The 24,802-nt window shown below is 37.0% G+C and overlaps 1 protein-coding gene across 1 annotated transcript; it reads right to left on the bottom strand.

Moving 5' to 3' along the window:
- Positions 1 to 34: 34 nt before the first annotated feature.
- On the bottom strand, positions 35 to 24,802 carry LOC131054561 (disease resistance protein RUN1-like). Its single transcript, XM_059214304.1, has 5 exons — positions 24,746 to 24,802; positions 24,600 to 24,632; positions 24,243 to 24,291; positions 1,848 to 2,037; positions 35 to 1,736 (listed from the first exon to the last, which is right to left on the bottom strand). Exons 1-5 carry the CDS (start codon positions 24,800 to 24,802, stop codon positions 563 to 565), a joined length of 1,503 nt encoding a protein of 500 aa, XP_059070287.1. The 3' UTR covers positions 35 to 562.

Raw genomic sequence — 24,802 nt, 5'->3', positions numbered from 1 at the left:
TTGCCAATGGTATCAGGGAGGTTACTCAAATTAATACACCCTCCCAAATATAAGTTTTGCAGCTGTGAGAGGTTACCAATGAAATCGGGGAAGTTTTTCAAGCTATTACAGTCACACAAATCCAAGTTTTGGAGCTGTGAGAGATTGCCAATGGTATCAGGAAGGTTACTCAAATTAATACACCTTTCCAAATCCAAATTTTGCAGTTCGAAGTTGCCAATGATATCAAAGAGGTTACTCAAATTAGTACACCTTTCCAAATCCAAATTTTGCAGCTGTGAGAGGTTACCAATGGTATCAGGCAGGTTATTCAAGTTAGTACACCATCACAAATTCAAGTGCTGCAACCGTATGTTAGGAAGTGAAAATAGGGAGGAGATATGATGGCTTTCAACATCATCGCTGAATGTTATTTGCAGAGTCTTCAATTGCCAAATGTTACCTACAAATCCCGAGTGACGCGTCTTCATTTTAAACCTATTCATCCCATGAATGGGATAGTGACAATGTTCAATCCTTAACCAAATTAAAGTTGGAGGAAGCATGGCCAGTGTGTCTTTCGTCATGCCTCCAATGCCCACATTCTGCAAAGAAAGATAGCGAAGACCGGGCCTGTACAGCAATTCGAGCCTTTGCATATTGCATCCCTTGAGTTGAAGGCGAGTGATGTTGTTGGGTATGATGCTCGAGTCAGCTCCCCATAGCTGGGTACCCTTTTTTTTTCTCTTTCAGCAATGGTGCGCCCCATGTCTCTCAAGTGGTCATGCATATCAAATCCACCTCTATAATTAGTCTTTATCAGTAACTTCATTGAAAGATTACATAGGGCAGTCTCTACCTTATCATACAAAGATTTCCAGAAAATAATGGGATATTCTCGCAGCTCTCCTATGAAAATGCAAGCAATGTCAACAAATATCTCTTTTTCATCATCACTAAGAGCGCTATAGCTGATGTAGAGTCTGTCATAAATGTCTGGATTGGAAGTTATGTTGCGGAGAGCTTCGTCCCAGCAACCTCTGTTATCCTGCTTATCATACAAGAAGGATCCAATTACTTCAAATGAAAGAGGATGCCCTTTACAGACTTCCACTTTTCCTTTGGACAGATCTTCGAAACTAGGATGTGGCGATGCTCTGAGAAAGGCATGCCAACTGAACAACTGAAGACCTTCATATATGTCCAATCCACTCATCTCGTGGATGCAATCAGCCCGAGCAACATTCAGAATATGTTGGTCTCTAGAAGTTATAATGACTCTGCTCCCTTGGCCCAGCCAATCTCCAACCAAAGCTTTTAAGTGCACACGATCATCCACATCATCCAAAACTAGCAGCACACGTCTTCCTCCCAGACGATCTCTGAACAAAGATTTGCCCTTGTCAACATTGTCCACTTCTTCACCATAATTGATTAAATCTTTGAGAATTTGTTGCTGCAGTTTTGTAAGGCCTGTGGCCTCTGTAGCAGTGGCACGGACATTGGATACAAAAGATGCAGCTTCAAAACCAGCATAAATTTGATTATAGACTGCCTTGGCAATTGTGGTCTTGCCAATGCCACCAATTTCCCATATGCCAAGTTTAAGCACCTTTTCCATTGCATTAAGATCCTTCTGAATGAGAAGATTCTTCAGGCTATCTATTCCAACTGGATGCTCCGCGACTTCTAACGGCACTCTATCCAATGTTTTGATGAGGTCGTTCACAACGGTTTTTACCAGCCAAGCTTCGTAGCTGCAACGAACACGGTAGGTCAATTGAAAATTGCTAGATAAAACTACAGTAAAGTTGGGAAATAGAATATTGTTTTGACTTGTATTAAATGAAGGAAATTTCGGTACTTACCCTTCTTGAGTTGGATCGATGGACCAGCCTGAGCGTTTACAGATCTCCAGAAGGGCATCCTTCCACCCGTCTACCTCTTCTCTTTTGTACCGATCTGAATGCCCATAATGTTTCAGAAATGACTCGTTGTAGGGACTGGACTCCTTTAAAGGATATCTAACCTGAGTTGGATCCACATCATGGATTCTATCTTTGGAACAATATCATTAAGGTTAGGAGCTTTGCTACTAAAGGTGCTAGTTGGAAATTGGGTAATGGTTCGAGCATCCTATTCGGGGAGGATTCTTGGATTGTAAATTAGCCTCTATGTCTCAACTCTTCATTTAATCCCTCTAGGGAAGAATGCATTAGAGATTCGGTCATTTGGTAGAAGATTATTGGAGGAATGGTTGTTGGGTTAATATGGTTTAGATTAGTCAAGAGTTAATTCCTTTGTAAATTCTCTTAAACTTGGCTTATGTTGATCAATCGGATGATATGATGGTGTGGAAAGTTGATCCTTCTGGTAAGTATTCGATTTCTTTTGATTTTTCTATTATGTTTTGGAATCAGAGCTCTTCTAGCCCTATTTGGGCAAAGGCCTGGATAGAAAACCTTATCCCTAAGGTCAATATCTTTTCCTAGATCCTCCTCCAAAATAAAATTCTAACTACAAACAACTTATGTAAGAGGGGATTTCAACTTCCCAATATTTGCATCCTTTGTATGGCTGATGTAGAATATGTCCCCCATCTCTTTATTAAATGCCCCTTTGCTTAGGAAATTTGGGGGAGAATGCTTCAACTTTGAGATCTTTGCTAGGTATTTTCATCTACTATGGGTATGTGCAAGATCATGGGGGGGCAAAAAGTGGCAATGGAGAAAAAAATGCGTTTTATTACCTTTCCAAACATGCCAAAATCCGCTTTGACTTTTTGCTTAGGTCAGGTAAAATTTGAATTTGGTTTGGTAATACCAAACCAAATCAGATATCCGTTAATACACTATTGTGATGTCATACTTTTTCAAATCGGATATTCGATTTTCTCAACATAAAAAATATAGTATAGTAAAATGGGCATAACTTTTGCGTTTCTAATCAAAATTTTGATTTTTTACAAGCGTTGGAAAGGTAATTCAGAGACCTATCAAATGGATAAGTTATTTTTATGATATTATAGACCAAAAACTAATTATAATCATTTGAAGTTAGTCCTTCAATTTTAAAACTTTAAATACTCACAAATTTTGCATACAAAGTCTCAATTTTTCCTATCATCTCCTTTATCTATCACTTGTCTATCTATACTTATATAAATATATTTTATCTATCTCTTTCTTCTCTACTTATGTCACTTATTTTCTCATCCCATCTAGATAAATAAATTCCCAAGTTACATGCATCTCTGCATATATCTCCATCTTTCTATTCCTATCTCTCCCTCTCCCACTCCATCATTGTCAGTCCTTATTTCTATATTTCTCTCTAATAATCTCTCTTCTCTCTATCTATCTCCCTCCTCTACCGTATCCTACCTATATTTATATATTACTTGTCTCTATCACCTCCTTTCTCTCCCTATCTTGTCTCCTCTATCTCTATATCCCTATAGATCTATCTTCATGTATATTTATCTCATCATCTCTAAATCTCAGTTATTCACTCCATGTCTCCCTCCATTTGTCTTACTCTCTCTATCACTTTCTATCCATATCTATCTCTATCTCCATCTTCACATCTCCATCTCTTTCCCTATCAATCTCTCTTTCTATATGTTCCTCTATCTTTATATATCTTCCTCTATACATGATTAATCTACTTCTCTGTCTCTTCCTCTTTCTCTGCCTTTATCTCTTTATTTACTCTATCTTTATGTATCTTTGGCTCTCTCCCCACATCCTTCTCTATAGTGCCTTTATATATCTCTATATCTCCCTCTTTCTATCTCGCCCTATCTATCTATCCCTATCTATAATCTCTATCTCTATTTCTCACTCTCTTGCACTATCTATATCTCTATATCTATCGATATTTCTCTCCCTTTATCTCTCTATCTCTTCATTTTTTTATCTCACTCCCTTTACCCCTCTCCACCCATTTTTCTCCATCTCTTTATATATTTATCTTTGTCTTTACCTCTCTCTTTCTCTAAATCTATTCATCTCCCTCTCCCTTTAGCTTTATTTTTTATCTCTATCTTCATCTCTCCTTTTCAATATCTAGATATGTCTACCTCTTTCTATCCATCCTTGTCCTTTAGTTTTTCTCCCTCTCACTTCATGCTCCTTAATATCTATATCTCTATTTATGGCCTTGTCCTTTAGTTCTTCTTCCTTTCTTTATCTCTTCATCTCTCTTCACCCTTATATCTCTCCTTATTTGAAACTTAGTACATATGGTCTCCTAAGGGGTTATATGGTGTCCTAAGGGGTCATAGAACACCATATGACCCCTTAGGACACAATATGACCCCTAACGACACCATATGGTCTCCTAAGTGGTCATATGGTGTCCTAAAGGGTCACAAAACACCATATGACCCCTTAAGACACAATAAGATCCCTAATGACACCATATGGTGTCCTAAGGGGTCATAAGACACCAAATGATCCCTTAGGACACCATACGACCCCTAATGACACAATATGGTGTCCTAAAGGGTCATATGGTGTCCTAAGGGGTTATAGGACACCATATGACCCCTTAGGACACCATATGACCCATAGCACCATATAGTGTCCCAAGGGGTCATATGGTGTCCTATAACCCCTTAGGACACCATATGACCCATTAGGACACAATACGACCCCTGATGACACCTAAGGGGTCATATAGTGTCCTAAGGGGTCATAGGACACCATATGACCCCTTAGGACATCATACGACCCCTTACAACACCATATGGTGTCCTAAGGGGTCATATGATATCCTAAGGGGTCATATAACACCATATGACCCCTTAGAACACAAGAGGACCCATAACGACATGATATGGTGTCCTAAGGGGTCATATGGTGTCACAAGACACCATACGACCTCTTAGGACACAATATGACCTCTAACGATACCTAAGGGGTCATATGGTGTCCTAAGGGGTTATATGATGTCCTAGGAACCTTTAGGACACAATATGATCCCTTAGCACACCATACAACCCCTAACGACAACATATGGTGTCCTAATGGGTCGTAGGACACCATATGACCTGTTAGGACACAATATGACCCCTAACAACACCTAACGGGTCATAGGACACCATATGACCCCTAACGACACAAAATGACACCTAAAGATACCTAAGGGGTCATATGGTGCTCTAAGGGGTCATAGAACACCATATGACCCCTTAGCACACCACACGACCCCTAATTACACCATATGGTGTCCTAAGGGGTCATTGGACACCATATGACCCCTTAGGAGACCATACGACCCATAACAACATAATATGGTATCCTAGAGGGTCATACAACACCATATGACCCCATAGAACACCATACGACCCATAATGACACCATGTGATGTCCTAAGGGGTCATAAGACACAATATGACCCCTTAGGACATAATATGACCCCTAACAATGTCATATAGTGTCTTAAGGGGTCATAGAATACCATATGACCCCTTAGGACACCATACAACACCATACGACCCTTTACGACACCATATGGTGTTCTAAGGGATCATATGGTATCCTAAGGGGTCATATAACACCATATGACCCCTTAGAACATAAGAAGACCCATAATGACACGATATGGTGTCCTAAGGGGTCATATGGTGTCACGAGCCACCATATGACCCCTTAGGATAGAATATGACCCCTAATGATACCTAAGGGGTCATATTGTGTCTTGAGGAGTTATATGATGTCCTATGAACCTTTAGAACATAATATGACCCCTTAGCACACCATACAACCCCTAACGACACCATATGGTGATCTAAGGGTTCATAGAACACCATATGACCCCTTAGGACACAATATGACCCCTAACAACACCTAAGGGGTCATAGGACACCATATGACCCCTAATGACACTATATGGTGTCCTAAGGGGTCATAAGATGCCATATGACCCCTAACAATACCTAAGGGGTCATATGGTGTTCTAAGGGGTCATAGGACACCATATGAACCCTTAGCACATCATACAGATCCTAATGGCACCATATGATATCCTAAGGTGTCATATGGTGTCCTAAGGGGTCATAGAATACCATATGACCCCTTAGGACACCATATGATGCATAATGACACCATATGGTGTCCTAAGGGGTCATAGGACACCATATGACCCCTTAGGAGACCATACAACCCATAACAACATAATATGGTGTCTTAAGGGGTCATAGAACATCATATGACCCATTAGAACACCATACAACCCATAACGACACCATGTGGTGTCCTAAGGGGTCATAAGACACCATATGACCCCCATATGACCCCTTATGATACAATATGACCCCTAACAACGTCATATAGTGTCCTAAGGGGTCATATGGTGTCCTAAGGGGTTATATAACACCATATGACCCCTTAAAACACCATAAGACCCATAACGACACCATATGTTGTCCTAAGGGGTCATATGGTGTCCTAAAGGGTCACGAGACACCATATGACCTCTTAGGACATAGTATGACCCCTAACAAAACCTAATGGATCATATGGTGTCTAAGGGGTTATATGATGTCTTGTGACCCCTTAGGATACAATATGACCCCTTAACACACCATACAACCCCCAATGACACCATATGGTGTCCTAAGGGGTCATAGGACACCATATGACCCGTTCGGACACAATATGACCCATAACAATACCTAAGGGGTCATATGGTGTCCTAAGGGGTCATAGGATACCATATGACCCCTTAACACACCATATGACCCCTGACAACACCATATGGTGTCCTAAAGGCTGATGGAACACCATATGACCCCTTGGGAAACCATAAGACCCATAACAACATCATATGGTGTCCTAAAGGTTCATTAGACACCATATGACCCTTTAGGACACAATATGACCCCTAACGACACCTGAGGAGTCATATGGTGTCCTAATGAGTCATATGATGTCCTATGGCCCTTTAAGATACAATATGACCCCTTAGCACACCACATAATCCCTAAAGATGTCATATGGTATACTAAGGGGTTATAAGATGCCATATGGTATCCTAAGGTGTTATAAGATACCATATGACCCTTTAGGACACAATATGAACCCTAATAACACCTAAGGGGTCATAGGACACCATATGAACACTTAGGACATCATATAACCCCTAACGACACCTAATGGGTCATATGGTGTCCTAAGTGGTCATATGACATCGTATGATCCCTTAAGACATAATGTGACCCCTTAGCACGCCATACAACCCCTAGCGACACCATATGGTGTCCTAAGGGGTCATAGGACACCATATGACCCGTTAGGACACAATATGACCCCAAATGACACCTAAAGGATCATTTGTTGTCCTAAGGAGTCATATGGTATTCTAAGGGGTCATAGGACACCATATGACCCCTTAAGACACCGTACAATCCATGATGACACCATACAGTGTCCTAAGGGGTCATAGGACACCATATGACCCCATAGGACACAATATGACCCCTAACAAGACCTTAGTGGTCATATGGTGTCCTTAGTGGTCATATGATATCTTATGACTCCTTAGCACACCATACAAACCCTAACAACACCATATGGTGTCCTAAGGGGTCATAGGATACCATATGATCCCTTAGGACACCATACAACCCATAACAACACCATATAGTGTTTTAAGGAGTCATATTGTGTCCTAAGAGGTCATAGGACACCATAGGACCCTTTAAGACACAATATGACCCTTTAGCACACCATATGACCCCTAACAACAAAATATGGTGTCCTAAGGGTTCATAGGACACCATATGACTCATTAGGACACAATATGACCCCTAACAATACCTAAGGGGTCATATGGTAAAGTTAGAGGTGAGGATAGGTATGAAAGAGAGATGACATTTGGGGAAGAGAGAATTAGAGAGAGTTGGGGGTAATTAGGTGTTGGGAGGAGAGGGGGGATGGGAAAGTATCAATAAAGGGAGAGAGGGAGAGATGAGGAGAGAGGTTTAAAGAGAGAGGTCTAGAGAGAAGGTAATTATGGGAAGGGGAGGGGGGAGAGAGAGGGAGGGAGTATCAAAAAAGGAAGAGGGGGGAGAGATGGGGAGAGAGCCCCCTGATTACCCTCTCTCTAGCCCATCTCTTTGTTAATACTTCCCTCTTCCCCTCTGCTCCCCCTAATTATCCTCTCTATCACTCTCTTCACCTCTCTCCACATCTCTCCCTCTCTCCTTTTTTTGATACTTACTCTTATCCCTCTCTTCTTATCCGATAATTACACCCAACTCTCTCTCACATTATTTCTTTTCCTCAATTACCCTCGATCACCTATCTCCTCCTATGGGTTTATAGATACTTCCCTCTCCCCCTCTCCCCACCCCCTAATTACTCTCTATGTCTGTCTTCACCTCTCTCCCCATCTCTCTTCTCTCTTCTCTCTTGGTTGATACTTTCCCCTCTCCCCCTATCCTCCTACCCCCTAATCATTTCAAACTCTCCCTCTCATTCCCTCTTCACCCCAGTCACCCCCTCCCTCTCTCTCTTCACCTTCCACCTAATTACCTTTATCTCTCTCTCACACACTCTCTCTTCCCCCAATTAATCTCTCCTTCTCACCTCTCTTCCCCTCTCCTTTTTTTGATACTTGCCTAGGCCTCTCCTTGTCCCCTCTGAATTTTGTTGCTAGAGATGAGAAGGAAATGCAGAGAGACTAGTCTAGATCTTAGGGAAGAGAGAGTGACATAGAGGAGGAAATTATGAAGAGGTAGAAATATAAGCACCTTATAGAGCTTGAGAAAATGAATGAGATATTCATTGACAGTTAGAGATATAGGTCTAGAGAGAGATTTATAAATATGGAGAAAAGATAGGGAGGAAGAAACAAATAGGTAGAGTGATAGGTTTAGGAGAGAGAGGTGGAGAAAGGAACAAACATAGATAACATGGTTTATAAAAAATTATCAAACTCAATAAAATTAATAAATTTTCTATTATTAATTAATTAATTATTTAGTTTATTTTGAGATGATTGTTACAAAAATTCATGGAATAGGGAAATCATATGAAAAAGTCATGAGTTTTTTATGTTTTAAAAATGAAGGATTAATTTAAATGAATTATAATTATTTTTTAAAACAAATAATTGAAAATATACCTATTCCATATCATAGAGCTCTTAATTACCTTTCCAACGCCTATAAAAAATCAAAATTTTGATATAAAACACAAAAGTTATGCCCAATTTACTAAAATATTTTTTTTTATTTTCTCAAAAATGGATATTCGATTTTAACGGATATCGGATATCCGATTTTAAAACATAAATTTTATCCCTCCATCTTTTCGTTCGGGTTTGCTTTAGGATTTGGCTTGGAAGTGACAAGCCTGGAAAGTCAACTGAAAAAACGTGTTTTTCAGTATTCCTTGATTTTCCAGACTTTACACTAGTGGCTGACGACTTTTTTTAGAGCCAAAATTGATAAAAAGAAAAGGATTTTTTAAGGATGTTCTCAGCTTTCCAACAATATAAGGCTTGTCTTATTTCAACTTAAATAAATAATTATTATTTATTTTCTAATTGAATTCTGATAAAAGTCCTGATTGATAGATTGATTGAAAAACACTCATAACTTTCGAACTGCATAATATTTTTTGAATCTGAAACATGTGTCACATCCTATGCTTCATCTACTATAGGGAAAAATTAAAAAAAAAAAAAATTCATAAGGTTTTGACCAAGTTAAGGTGGTCAGACGTAGGAGTTTATGAATTTCTATAAAGCTGCAGTAGAAAATTCATAAATAATTATTTACTTTATAAAAAATTATAAAAAAATATGTGACACATCCAGACATGAGTCTAATACTTATATTATAAATCTTATAAAAAAATATTATGATTTTATTGTGATTAGGGTGGTCAGACATACACCTACTTCTTATCTTTTTCCAGAAATTTTTGTACCACTAAATTGAAATTTGAAAATTTCATCAAATGTATATTAATACTAATATTTGTAATAAATAAAGTATAATAGTTAGAAATTTATATACAATATATAACAAATTTATGAAAAGGTTTATAGATGAATTAATTTCTTTTGTTAAAAAATGATACATCATCAAAATATATACGAAACGAACTTGCCAAGTAAGTTACAGTAAAAAATGAGAGTGATTTGAAATTTTCCCGTAGAATTTTGAGAAGCACGAAGTTAGGGTGCTCAACTATTGGGTCCTCTCCCCTACTAACTTTAGAGAAACCAAAATAAAAAAACTAAAATCTCATTAATAAATTTCCATGTACCAATAACCACCCATTTTTTTAGCATTTTTGGACTATAACTGGCCTATTTATGCACTATTATTGGTACCCATAACACACACCTCTTTCAAATATTTCATCACCTCTGATTGTTTACCTCATGCATCCTATCTTTGGAACAATATCATTAAGGTTAGGAGCTTTGCTACTAAAGGTGCTAGTTGGAAATTGGGTAATGGTTTGAGCATCTTGTTCTAGGAGGATTATTGGATTGTAAATTAGCCTCTATGTCTCAACTCTTCATTTAATCCCTCTAGGGAAGAATGCATTAGAAGATTTGGTCACTTGGTAGAATATTATTAGAGGAATGGTTGTTGGGTTAATCTGGTTTAGATTAGTCCAAAGTTAATTCCTCTGCAAATTCTCTTGGACTTGGCTTGTGTTGATCAATTGGATGATATGATGGTGTAGAAAGTTGATCTTTTTGGTAAGTATTTAGTTTCTTCTACTTTTGCTATTATGTTTTGGAATTAGAGCTCTTTTAGCCCTGTTTGGGCTAAGCTTGGATCAAAAACCTTATCCATAAGGTCAATATCTTTTCCTAGATCCTCCTCCAAAACAAAATTCTAACTACAAACAACTTATGTAAGAGGGGATTTCAACTTCCCAATATTTGCATCCTTTGTATGGCTAATGTAGAATATGTCCCCCATCTCTTTATTAAATGCCCCTTTGCTCAAGAAATTTGGGGGAGAATGCTTCAACTTTGGGATCTTTGTTGGGTATTTCCATCTACTATGTCAAATCTGTTTATTCAATGGAGAGCTCCTAGTAACAATCAAGTTATCAAAAGACTTTGGTCCTATTCTCTCCTGCTGCTTGTTTGGGGTATAAGAAAAGAGAGGAATAATAGAATATTCATAGACTCTACCTTATCAATTGAGATTGTTTTTCAAAAAATTCAAAGGATTGTAAAGGAAAAATTTAATTGCCTTAATAGTGCCCAATTGAGAAAAGAGATTCAAAGTTGCTCTGACTATGATTACAAGGTTGCAAATGCTTGGCAAATTCAATTGGATATCTCCAGAGTTTTCAAGTAAATAAGAAAATCCCATGATGGGACTTATTGGCTTAAGCCTCCTTCAGAATGGGTTAAAATTAATTTTTATGGGGTGGCAAAGGGTAATCTAGGTGCAGCTGGGTGTGGGGGAGTGATTAGGGATAGTAATAGCATATGTATCTCAGTTGTGGCACTCCTTTTGGGTACCCCGTCTAACCACATTGCTGAAGCCATGGGAGCCTACCAAACCCTTCTTATTGCCAAATAGATAAACTATACAAATGTATGGATTGAAGGGGACTCTAAAAATATTATCCAATATCTCAAAAAAGAAGTCAATCCTTCTTGGAACATTGTTAATTGGATAAACTTATCTCATTCAATTATTAATTCTTTTGAAGAATGCCAAATTTCTCACACTTATAGAGAAAATAATAAGGTGGCGGACCACTTTACCATCCTAGGAGTTAAAGCCCATTAAAAACTAATTTGGTGAAGAGGGGACAAATTGAATGATGAAGTGAGGGGGTTAATTAGGCTAGATAACCTTTCTAGTCAAGAAGCTAATTTGTAATGATTATAATAATAATTTCTTTGAAATTAGTATGAGTTGTGTGTGGCATATGAAGGACACTTCTTGGGCGATCAGAATTCATGGCTATTCTAGACCTTCTTCCTGCATGTTTACTGGGTGCATTTGGGATCAAATTGCATTCACATACAATTTGGGGCCATTTCCTGTTTGAAGAATTGCAGTGTCTTGGCTATTTGCAGACCATTTTTTCAGGCACAGTGGTTGTCATAATATGGGGGGATATTTGAAGCGTGTGGAGCCCATGGATTGCACAGTGCTGAAAAACAATAAAATGATTTGGAGAATCTTGGAGAAATCTGGTTTCACCATCTATATTGAGAAATTGTAGAGGTCACTGGCCTCTCTAGCGAAGGAGCTATGTTCTACAAAGACATAAAATTCTCCAAGAAGGAGGTGAAACTCTTCCCTAAGTAGGAGAAGGAGAAGAGAAATTGGTGAGAGATGGGACTAATAGCTACAATATTGCAAAGATTAAGTCCATTTGGGGTGCTATCCTGAAGGTGATTATGGAGTATGTCACTCTTGATGGGAGGTATACCAGAGCTTTCGCATACCATTTTGCACTCCTAAACCATTTCCGACATAAGGTGAGAATCTCTTTTCCCTTCTTTCTTGCAATCTCTTTAAATGCTAGCGTTGTTGACCACAAGAAGGATGGACTACCAAAAACCCTATTTTACATGAAGGACTTATCCTTCTTATCTTTGATCATACCAAATCTTTTCTGCCTGTGACTTCCTCTCTCCATGGGGTTAATTCTAACTCAGAGGATTCTCAATCCTTGGAGGATGAGTACCATACTGAGACTGATGATGATGACTTTTCTCCCTCTTCAACCACTCCTAAAAATAAGGGGAAAGCTAGTGATGTTAAGAGCCCTAAATCTAAAACCCCTTGTTGTTCCAGCTCCCCCCTATTGGGAATCCTCAGTTTGATCCTAATCTTGTTGGTTCTTTGGTTGATAACCCTCACAACTAGGGTAAGAGTATTTCTCCCTCTGCTTATAGCAAGCCCCCACTTGATCAAAACTTTGAGAACTGTCAGCCCTTTCCAAGCTCTGTTGAACCTTCTTTGCATTTTCTTTGTTCTGAGAAGGATATTGTTACTGATGTTCTGGCTTTAGCCAGAGATGGGACTGTGGATACCTTTAAGTTTTTTAAGTGGATCTTTCATGAGATTAAGGATATACAGCTCAAACAAAGAGCTGATAGCAACAATTTGGAGATTATCATAAATAAAGTTAAGAAGTTGGAGAAAGTGTAGGTGTCGGATGAGATTACCCCTAGGTCTGAGAAGGAGAAATCCTCTATCATCGAATGCCTTAAAACAACTATGCAAGCTTTTGATAACTTCAAGGAAAGCTATGAAGCCAGAATAGCTACACTGGAAGATGAAAAATACCAAAATCAAGGAATCCATCAAAGCGGTTGTCAAAACTAGTTGTGGGGTGATTGGTGCCACTGTGGAAATCTTTTAGACTATGATTTGTAGCCTTGAAGAGAATTTCTAGTTGAAGGATGTGGTGGATGTGGACATTAATACTAAGCAGGATATCTCTTTGGGACCTGGAGAAAATGGACCAGAGGTACATTGAAGAGAAAGGCAGTTGGACCTCCCCCTGACTTTCAGAAGCTTAAGAAGATCACCAACACTATGATTGAGATTGAAAAAGAGATGGAAAAGTCAATGATATTGTTGGACTAGGGTTGGTTCATTTTTGTGTCTATGCTGGTTCTCTGCTGGCTTTTCTATGTCTAGTATTTTCTGCTACTTCATGTTTTTGTCTTTTCGCTCTGTCTGGTCATTGCCCCTTTGTTGTAATGTGGATAATGACATATAAGGAGTTGTTTAGTTCTAGTGGTCCTTTTTGGCTTAACTCCTTGTTAATTCTTCACTAATCTTTGTTTTTGTTAAAAGGTTTCAGGTCCCTTCAAAACCTATTTTTGCCTTAATAAAAAACTACTAGGGAATTTGTGCATAAGTTTGACAATTTTAAATTCACGATTATTGTGGCATCTTTAAGCAAGTATTAGGTCACTTTGAAATGTGTACTTTTTGACCCTTACACACATAACGGATCCCATAGTGTGCATCATTACTACCCCAGAGCTAGAACAATAACTATAAATAGTTTAGTCGCATGCAAAGACAACAAAAAGAATGTCAAAATCCAATATACCTTTTAGAATCTATGGGCCTACTATGAAAAAAGACTCATATTAGTTTCTTAGAGAGTGTAACCAGTGTCAGATTCATGGAGATCTTATTCATGCACTAGCATAGGAACTTCATTCAATCACGACTTCATGGCCCTTTTGTAAGTGGGGACTCGACCTCATATGTAAGATTTGCCCTCCTTCTTCCAATGTCCACAAATTCATTATCACAGCCACATAATAGTTTACAAAATGGATTGAAGTCGTTCCTCTCACCCAAGTTACTAGAAAGCAAATCACAACTTTTATCCTTAATTATATCATTTGGCGATACGATGTTCCACCTTCCATTATCATAAATAATGGGTGTCCATTCAAGAATCAGGATATTTGTGAGCTTTGTGATCACTTCCATATCCACCATCGCCTTTCCACTCCATATTACCCCCAAGGTAATGGTCAAGTTGAGATGTCTAACAAAACTATCCTAAAAATCCTCAAATAGATAGTCGATGATGTTGGTTGTAACTAGCATATCCAACTCAACCCTGCACTTTGGGCCTATCACACAAGTGTTCCAACACCTACTAGAGCTACCCCTTATTCACTTGCCTATGGTGCTGAATCTATCTTTCCTATTGAGGTCGAGTTACCATCCCTATGGGTCTCTTTGCACAATCTAATCAATGATGAAGACTACCAGGTCTCCTACTTACGAGATTTAGAATTATTGGATGAGCGCAGACAAATTGCTTTCAATCATCTCAAAGCATATCAACAAAGAATGAGTTGCAACTACAATCATAAGGTAAAGCCTCACACATTTGAGGTGGGTGACTTAGTGCTAAGAGAGAATCCTAAGAATCAACAAGATAGGGAAAATAAGGGTAAGTTCGAACCAAATTGGCTTGGCCCTTACGTCATCACAATAGTTTATGGATCAGGTGCATATCAATTATCAATACCAGATGGAGAACCTTTAGAGGATCCTATTAAAAAATGTACACCTTTGTAGGTTTTACATAGTTTTTCAGAGTATCCCATATCAAAAATATCAAAAAATATGAAAAAGTTAAAAAATGTCAAAAATAAAAAATTGTCACTATGGTGAAAACCTGGCAAATAGGTGCCTTGTAACACAAAAAAACCCAAAAAAAAACATATGCACTTTTCTGACACATATGCACTTATTCATCATAAATGCGCTCATACTGAGACACTGATGTGAAGACATACATAGACGTGTGCAGACTCAACCTAGACGCGCCCGTCTATCACAAACGTGTTCAAAACAAACCTAGATGCGTTTCTAACCTAAATGTCACTTTCACATTTTTGCATAACTACTTCTAAAATGCATTAAATGAGCAATAAATGAAAAAATGTACTAAGTAAGGTCAAGGTACATACCATCTCACCCATGTCATTAGGTCGCTGGAACCGTCGAATGCAATCGATTTTGTGGATCCTCTTTGTCATCTCTCCTGTACTGTTGACTGCTCTCTAGGCAGCCTAGTCTGCTTTAATCTCCTAAGTGATATGAATTCCAATGAGGATGTTTTCCTTTGTGTCTGCATATAGAGGTTTCTTAACCCTAGTATGTTGTGTTAGTGTCTTTCTTCTAGAGTTAGTCTTTTTTCCTGCATAACCTTGTCACCCAATCTTACTAGTCATTTTTAGCCTTTCTTTCTTGTCGAGAGATTGTTTGCAATCTTTTTCAAAAAAAACATCCAATCTCTCAAGGGGGCATATCATTCCTATCTTGGGGCAACTTTGTATTAGTTTATCTTATCTTCTTTGAAACAACACAACAAGTTGCATTGTCTCAAAGAGGAGCAAAATGTAGATACCTAAAATTGTCCTAGCTTAATTAAATAAATATTTTATTTATTTAATTATTTTATCCTAATCCTTATATTAATTAAATAAATTTGTATTTATTTAATTAACTTATTTATCTTCTTCTAGCACTTTCCTCATTTAAATAAATATTTTTATTTATTTAAATTATCTTTCCCTAAATTAAATAAATATTGTAAATTTATTTAATTGGTCCCATTTCCTCTATTAATTAAATAAATATTTATTTATTTAATTAATTCATTAGCTTTTTCTCTTCTATGACACATGTCATTTATCTCTTAATTTTCCTCTACCTACCCCCTTCATTATTTTATTATTACTTTTACCTACCCTTTAAACATAGCCGACCATTTCTTTCTTTCACCTCTTAATCTTATCCCTCCATTTTCTAAACTATCTTCTATATAAGAGAATTATTTTTCTCTTTCTAACACCTAATGCGACTATCAAGCTTTCAATCAATCAAGCAATTTCACAACCACAATCCATTCTTTGTTGATCTCTTATGCACATACACAAATTTGAGAGGAAATATATCAAAACAAGATCAATGGAGATCAAATTCTACTTGGCATGTGAATGGTATTATTGTTCAACTTGTTGATTTGCATGTTATTAGGTTTCTTCATTGGTGTCTGGTGAATGTTTTATTGTAGAACTAAGGTTTGTTGTGGTTGGATCTTTGTAGTTTTGCAATAATTTGCCATCATTATTTTTCACCTAACACAATTAGTATTAAAGCTATTGATTCATCATAGTATATTGTATGAGATTACTCTAGAAGAAAATCAATCTTCCTTTGCAATCTAGTTTATTTCCACACTCTACATTTTGGTGAACCCACCACTTCAATATAAAAACAAATTTAATTTTTTCAAAATTAAAAAAATCTATAAAACTTTAAAGGCTCTATTTTCTACATTACTTGTATAGTAGTTCAAATTGTGTGTTGTAAACTCTTTTATGAGTTTTACAACCCAATCTCTCCTTTCAGCTAACAAAGTTCAAAGAAGCCTTTGCATTGTTCAAGAAAATTCATAATACCTATTTGCACAAGACTAGATTCCATATATGAAGAATTTTCTATTTGGATGCGTCCATCCCCCCTCTAATATAGTTAGATCTTACTTTCTCATCCAACACCTCTCCTCCTATGGATGTGAGTTTTGACCATTAGGCTAGTCTCTAAACCTTTGATTCTCAATGTAAAAATTAGATCATCATTTACATCAATTTAAGGATTTCTTAGCTAGGGACACCCTCTTCGAAGTGGCACCTATCCTTGGAATTATCTAAAACATGTTGATAAAGAAACCTAAGGCAATAGAATTTATTTAGGGATTGACACGTATTGTCCAAAAAATATCTCATCCTAAACTTTAGGTTTTATAGTACAATAGATTCTCATTCAAACATTAATGGCACATGAATTTTAATGTCAAGTTTGATTTCAACCATGCTCATGGTGACAACACCCATAGTATTGGTTTTAGCACATTCTTCTTCCTAGTTTTCCTCCTTGCCCCTTGGGTCTATTGCTTTCACATTTGTAGCTCCACAAACACAATTATTAGATGGTGTAGATTTTTCCTTGAGTGTTGTAACCTTGCTTATCTAATCAAGGTAGTTTTGAATGAGTTGTAAGATGTTATTCTCTAATAGTGTGAGTGTAAAAAAACCTTGACTTAATTTAACTCATGTGTCAATACTTATCCTAGGAAAACAAGACTTAATAGGTGTTGCACTCATATTGATTGAAGGTGATTAAAGGACAAATGTGGCATGTGGAGATAATATCATAAACCAATACAATATTGAAAGCAAGGAGACATTTTTATATAATAAAATATAGTATACCTATTAATAAGTATAACAAAAAGATAGGCCTTGAGAGGCTACAAGAAATCCAACTTATTGACTATTATTCTACCTAAATATTACATTTGAAATTTGTAGTATAAACATGTATTCCAACTTTACAAAAAGATACGGTTTATACAAAATGTAAGATCCTAAACCATTCAACCCAAGATACAACAATTTTTATTTTGTTTCTTAAGTGATTAAGTATTCATTCTTTTGCATACTCAGTGTAGTGTCATAAAATTGTGACCTTGCAATTTTCGATTGCATTTGGGTCTTTTCATTGGTGAATGAATCCCCAATCCCGATTGGAGACTCGAGACATGCTCAAAACACCTAAAACTTGCACCCCGCATTACTTCTTGTCACTGCCTGTCCTAAATTAGGGTAGGACAGGGGCATGGCACCCTTATCCCTGCCCTATTTTGGGTCTCCCTTGACCTAATCTTGCATTGGGCTTGTCAATTGTGAGCAGGAAAAAGTTTTCCTATGTTGGCCTAAGATGGAAAATCAATTAAAACCCCTGATTATCAAGTATATAAGGAGCATTTTTTCCCTCCTATTGGCATAAGTTCAATAAGAGAAATCAAGTACAAGCAATCATAAGGAAAAATCACAAAGCGACATTGTCATCAAGCATTCAAGAATCCTTTCAAGCATTGAGCATCTCAAGTGTCCTTTCAAGGATAGGTGTTGCATTCAAGTCAAGGATTCAACCAATGAAGAGGAGATCATTACCAACATTCAAGACATTATATTCTACATATCCTTTCAAACAACTCTATCATCATTTCAATTGCATCCTCTCTTGAGGTGAATTCTACTTCAGACATGTCCTTTCATTTACTTGCAAGTATTTTTCATCATTTGGTTAATTCCAAACCGAGGTTTGACCTAAATGCATACCCCCAATCCCAACAACATTTCCTCTCTTTTCTATGTGTAGGTTGCAGGTGCACAGCTGTAATTGCAAGTTTAGGCTTCATTTTCAGAGACAGAAAAACCATTTTTGGCGTGTGGATTTTTCAAAGGACCAAGTACACTTTCAACTTGGTCCCTACAACGTTTGCTCAAATTTGAAGGGGAGCTTCGTCTCGACATTTTACTTCTAATTCTAGGTGCACAATTTCATCCCGCATTTCTATCTCAGGATATAATCATTTCTTTGTCATCTCCATACTTAGTTTCAATTCATTAAATTCAACTTGTCTATTTTTAAAGAGGGTTGCTTTACTTTCCAAATTTATTGTCAATTCCCTACAATTCGCTTAGCATTTAATCTCTTTCCATTTGGGATTGGATTTAGTGAATTCAGCCCCCCTCTTTTAAATGTAATGTGTGTGAGAAGTTGAAGGGAATCCTTTGTGAAACTTTCACATCCTTCTTTCCGGGGGAGTAAAGCTTTCCACTTGATCTCCTCTCATCCCTTTTCACCACATCACATTTTGGTGAACTCGACGTCATACATGCTTTACAAATTATTGCATATTTTTCACTAACAAGTTTAATTTTCTTGCAATTTACAAAACTTAGTGGTTAATTCAATCAAAACCTAGTTGTTAAAATTGAAATTGAAATTGAACTTATGTTTTGTAAAAATTTATATCTATTGTTTTAGATCTGAGAATTGCATTGCTTGTCAAATTCAATTTCTTCATTGTCTTGTTCAATTTGCAAAATTAAGTGGTTGGTTGTCAAAACCCTAATTTTTAAAAAATCAACTTGAATTTGTGCAAACATTGGATTTACATTTAATTTTCAGATTTGTCTTCTTGCCTAAAATTCAAATTTTCAATTTCCCTCCTTTTTCCAAAATTCAAAATTTTAAAATTCAGTGGTTAGGTCCTAAAACCCTAATTTTCAAATTTACTTGGATTTTGTGCAAATGTCAATCAATTTCAACCAATTTTAGTTTTCTAAATATTATTCAAGATGGCCCTGTCCATTAGGTTTGACCTTTTTCAAATTTACAATTCAATTTCTTATCTTTTTCAAAACCCTAATAGGGTTCTATTTTGATGTTCAAACCTTAATTTTGCCTATCTAAAGTTCGTAAAATTAACCAATTTTTGGGGGTTAGCTCTCAAATCATCGTAGCTTTCATCCCTAAAATTTTTTGAAAAAGTTGGGTGGACCAGGTACACTTTCAATCTGGTCCTTGACTTTTTTTCCAAAATTTTGGGAGACTGTTATGACTGTATTTAATTGCTTAAATCCAAAAAATTGGCTCATTTTGTCAAATTTTGATCCCTCTGAAATAAAAAATACTTCTCAATTCCAACATCACAACTTTCAAGGAAACATTTAAAATTAAGTGGTTAATTATAATTTGCCCTGATTTTAAAATCTTGTCAATTTTAATTTTGAAATTAGGTAGTATCCCATTGGCCCTAATTTTAAATCTCAATTTCTTTTATCATAACTTATCTTGGAAATTGTGTCATTTCTTATTTCCACAAAGTTCAGATTGTACAATCATCACTTTCTTGAATTTTTGCATTATTCAATTTTGCAAACTTTGTTCACAAAATTCAAAATTCAAATTCAAATTTTAAATTTTCCCTCTAGTGCATGAGTTTTACCACTATTAGTCCTACCTATACTATCTTCATTAGACGAAGCATTAGAATTAAGGTTTCCCAAAGTTTATTTCCTGAAGAGTTGGAGCCTAATTTGGGTAGCTTCACTAGTACATTCGGGCCTAATTTCCGACGGCCAATTTTCGGAATTGCAACTACTTTACGTTGGACTGCCAACAAAAGTAGCTGTCGAAAACTCATCGTCGGACTTTTTGACGATGCCTCTGACCGTTAGCACTACGACGACCCCATGGACTCTGCTGGTAGTGGGCATGATCGCTCTTTCGGTCAAAAAAGTCATCAAACATATAGCATCCTCGTCGAATGTTTGTTTAGATTGCGTCGGAATGTCGATGGAAGTTTGAAACTTTGCACCGACGAGAACACTATTTGTCTGACGGTTTTGTCATCGGTCCATTAATATGCATCGACGACCGTCTGATAAGGAAGTGTCGTCGGACATACAACATCCTCGTTGGATGTTTGTGTAGTTTGAGTTGGAATTTCAACAGATTCCAGAAACTTTGCACTGACAAGAACGTTGTTGGTCCGATGATTCCATCGTCGGTGGAAAGTTTAGTCTCCATCATAATTCTGATGATTTTTTTTTTTTTTTTAATTTATTATTATCTAGACGTAAAGCACACCTCATTGATATGTATAGTGAATGATATTCTATCCCCACTAGCTACCAATAGGGGGCATAGGTTTAAAACTAATATGATGCGCACTGGTTTCAAGCTAATATGATCTTCTTTAATAAAATAAATCACATGTACAAGGTTATTGGGTTGATTGAGTCCAACAGAAAAGTACAATAGGTAAAGATAGTACTAAAAATAATGTCACTAGCATCTTAAAAGAAAACATAAATGCATTATGACCACCCACAAAACACTTGATATAAAATAGTTCCAACCTTTCTTTTGTTTAAGTAACTAGGGTATTTGAATTTAAATTTTGGTATAAAAAAATTAAATTTTAAAGGTCATCTCTCCCCCTGTATAGTTCAACATGCCCACATGTTTACTCATAAAAAATTTCAACTCATTTAGATATCTTATTTTCTAGTTATGAAATTGATCTTGGGACCTAAGGGTTATGGGCCCATAATATACTTAAGTGAAGTTAGCATAAACCATATCAATTATGTTCAATTACATCAATCTCCACATGGAGTGTTTAATATACATATCATCAATGATTACAATGCTTATTTCAATATACATTTGAATTACAACTTGCAATAATAGATGAAAGAGAAATAACATGTGTTGAGGGAGGTGGAAGTTCTCTCCAAGGTGATCACGAATTCAGTTCATCGGTCCCCAGCGGTGGTTTGCAATGCCACCTGGCCACATGGAACCCTTAGGTCCACCCCATCGTGCTTGTGGAGATAGCTCCAAATAGTCAATCAAAGTATACAAGGGGGATTATAGGCTCACACATGCCATACACGATGCATACATGACACAAGTAATGGAACAATACGGTGCAACATCAATAGACAAGGATGATACCAAGTCATGAATCCACATAGGGCCACTACTTTAAAACTACACAAGGCATTAGATTCTAGAGTGTAGTGGAGGAAGTGTCATCATATGTGCTCATGGGGATGCACCATATGGAACCAAGCATTCTCTCATATGGACGAGAAGGATGATCTTGCATTCCTTGTGCTACATGAGAAGGCATGTCTCTTTCGACAAGTCCCAACGCTCCATGTGCGGGCATGTCTTCCATCGTATGTGCTCATGGGGATGCACCATATGGAACCAAGCATTCTCTCATACATACGAGAACAACGATCACACAATCTTTGTGCTACATGAGTGAGAATGTCTCTTCACACAAGTCCCAACGCTCCATGTGCGAGCTTGCCTTTCATTGTAAGTGCTCATGGGGACACACCATATAGAACCAAGCGTTCTCTCATATGGACAAGAATGTCAATCACACAATCCCTAAGCTACATGAGTGGGTATGTCTCTTTGCACAAGTCCCAATGCTCCATGTGCGGGCATGCCTTTCATCGTATGTGCTACATGGGAACGGACCATATGGAACCAAGCATTCTCTCATGTGAACGAGAACAATGATCACATAATCCTTGTGTGAGTGGGAATGCCTCTTTGCACAAGTCCCAATGCTCCATGTGTGAGCATGCCTTCCCAAAACACCCTTGCTATCATTTCTTGCTTATTTAAAACATTGTTATCATTGCTTGCTTATTTAAAACAAATATAGTCACTTTATGTTGGAACTCAACATCAATTAGATTATTGGTAAAGTATTCAATTTGAAACAATTTCCATTTAGCATATTTACTTGTGTGACAGATGCACTCGAATACTGTGTATGCCCACTCAATTCTCATAGCCGATCAACCATAGTTGTATAGCCTTGCTAGTAGGCAATTCTCTTGTCATCTTCTGTAGGCACTCTATTGAATTCAGAGCCCTGCATTTTTTCTTGGTATCGTGAATTTTGCTTGCATTGTTTGATAAAAAAAAAATCGTTTGCAATTTATTAATATTTTGATGCAATATTTCATTTACATGAGATACTTACAATTCATGCAACAAGTTTCATATAACCACCAGAGCCGAGTTTGTGTTGCCTGTTCTTTTCTTGTCTTCCCTTGGTTTCCTTTGGCGTGTCACTCAGTCTATAAAAAGTTTAAAATATGTTAGATTATATAAATATAAAGAGTAATTAATTAGTACATAATTACATTCTTAATAGTATCTCGTACCTTCTTCTAGCGTCTAGTGGTGTATTTCCTTTTTTCCTTTCAATTCTCTCCTTGGCATCCAAAATCAGGTCCTTCCACTCCCTCTCTGGAATCATGGGGGGATGCTCGTACTTTAGGTTCCTCTCTAAATGGGTCTTGTATTTGTCCCTCACATACTTTAGATATGTGCCAGCTTTTTCAAGGAGCTTGGCTTTGTCAAAGGTGTCATTTCCAAACCACTCAACCATTTGGTTTGTCAATTCATCTTTTAACCTTTTTTCTTGGTCATTCCACCTTTTAAAGCAAAAACAAACCTATTAGATATAGAAATGAACTGAAGCTACATTTATTACAGTTCAAGAAATGGATCAAAGGAAAATTATTCTAGCAATGATATGAAATCAAAATAGTGGATTAGGGTTAGTTCACATATGATGTACCACCTTTTATGTATGGTGGGCCCAAATATCTGCAATGCAATGTCACTAAGATGTTTATAGAAAATATCATATCCTGCAAAAAATTCATGGGATCATTAGTCCAAAATGAGTGATCATAAAGTAAATTACAATTAGACTATACATAATAATAATTTTAAAGTACCTGGAACCTTTTGTATCTTTAAGGGAATCATTTCTTCATCACTCACCACCAATGTGGCCTACAACATTCCCGTACTAGCAATACAAGAAGATCCAGGAAATGATGGTATGTTATCAGCTGTAGTCGCCTCTAGCACATCCTCATGTGCATCTCCTCTTGTAGAAAATGAATCCACTATGAAATGCCCCCAAGAAAGAACGCTTGAAGGGAAATAAACACATAACAAAAGATAGAGCAAAAGAGGGATCTACCAACAATGGGCGGGCCAATATGACATGCAGAAGAGGATGTTTGCATGCTACGTGTTGCCGACATTGCAGTCAGCAATACAAGTGGGGCTAGTCTCTGATGAGGCGGCAACAACATTTGCATAGGAACATTGATAGCACCTAAAGAATAATACATTAAATATATCAAACATTAAATATATGAAAAGTGCAAGAATTGTAAACAAGGATGAACCTTTATTATGAACATTGACAGTATCAAGTATGATGTGTTTTGGGTACTCAAAGTGATAAGCCAAGCAACCAATAATCCAAGAAAATTGTCATCACCTAAAGTACCTGCAACACCCTGATCATGGCTACGATTTTCATGAGGGCACATAAATTGCTGTAAAAACAACACGTACATATTTTAGTTAATGACATAAAAGAGAATAAAATATAAACCATCATTGAACTTTTGTTATAATTAAAGCTTTCATTACTGTTTACTTGCAAGTTTTCTGTTGTCCGAATCAATACTTGCACCCTCTCTCGTATCTCATCAGTCATAGGATGCACGATTGCCAAAGCAACAATCTCTTTACTAATTTTTCTAAGAGGCTTTTTTATGAATTCCATAGGGTGTGTGAAATTTTCAGGTTCATCATTGCTTAATCCTATTGAGTCCACATCCCTAGATAGGTGCTCAGATACTGTAGCTCCCTTCCCCTTTTCCCGAACATCCGTCTATGTCAAGAATATCATTAACAATTACAAAATTAGTCTAAATCACTACAAAAAAAACATAATAATGTAACAGTTTGCTTCTATCTAATTTGTATAATTATAATGAGGTTTACTTGCTCATTAGAAGTGTCGCGATCTACATCCCTATCTGCGATATGTGATGGATCCAT

This window comes from Cryptomeria japonica, chromosome 2, assembly GCF_030272615.1.
Source record: "Cryptomeria japonica chromosome 2, Sugi_1.0, whole genome shotgun sequence".
Taxonomy (NCBI): domain Eukaryota; kingdom Viridiplantae; phylum Streptophyta; class Pinopsida; order Cupressales; family Cupressaceae; genus Cryptomeria; species Cryptomeria japonica.
This window is presented reverse-complemented; position numbering and strand designations above follow the sequence as displayed.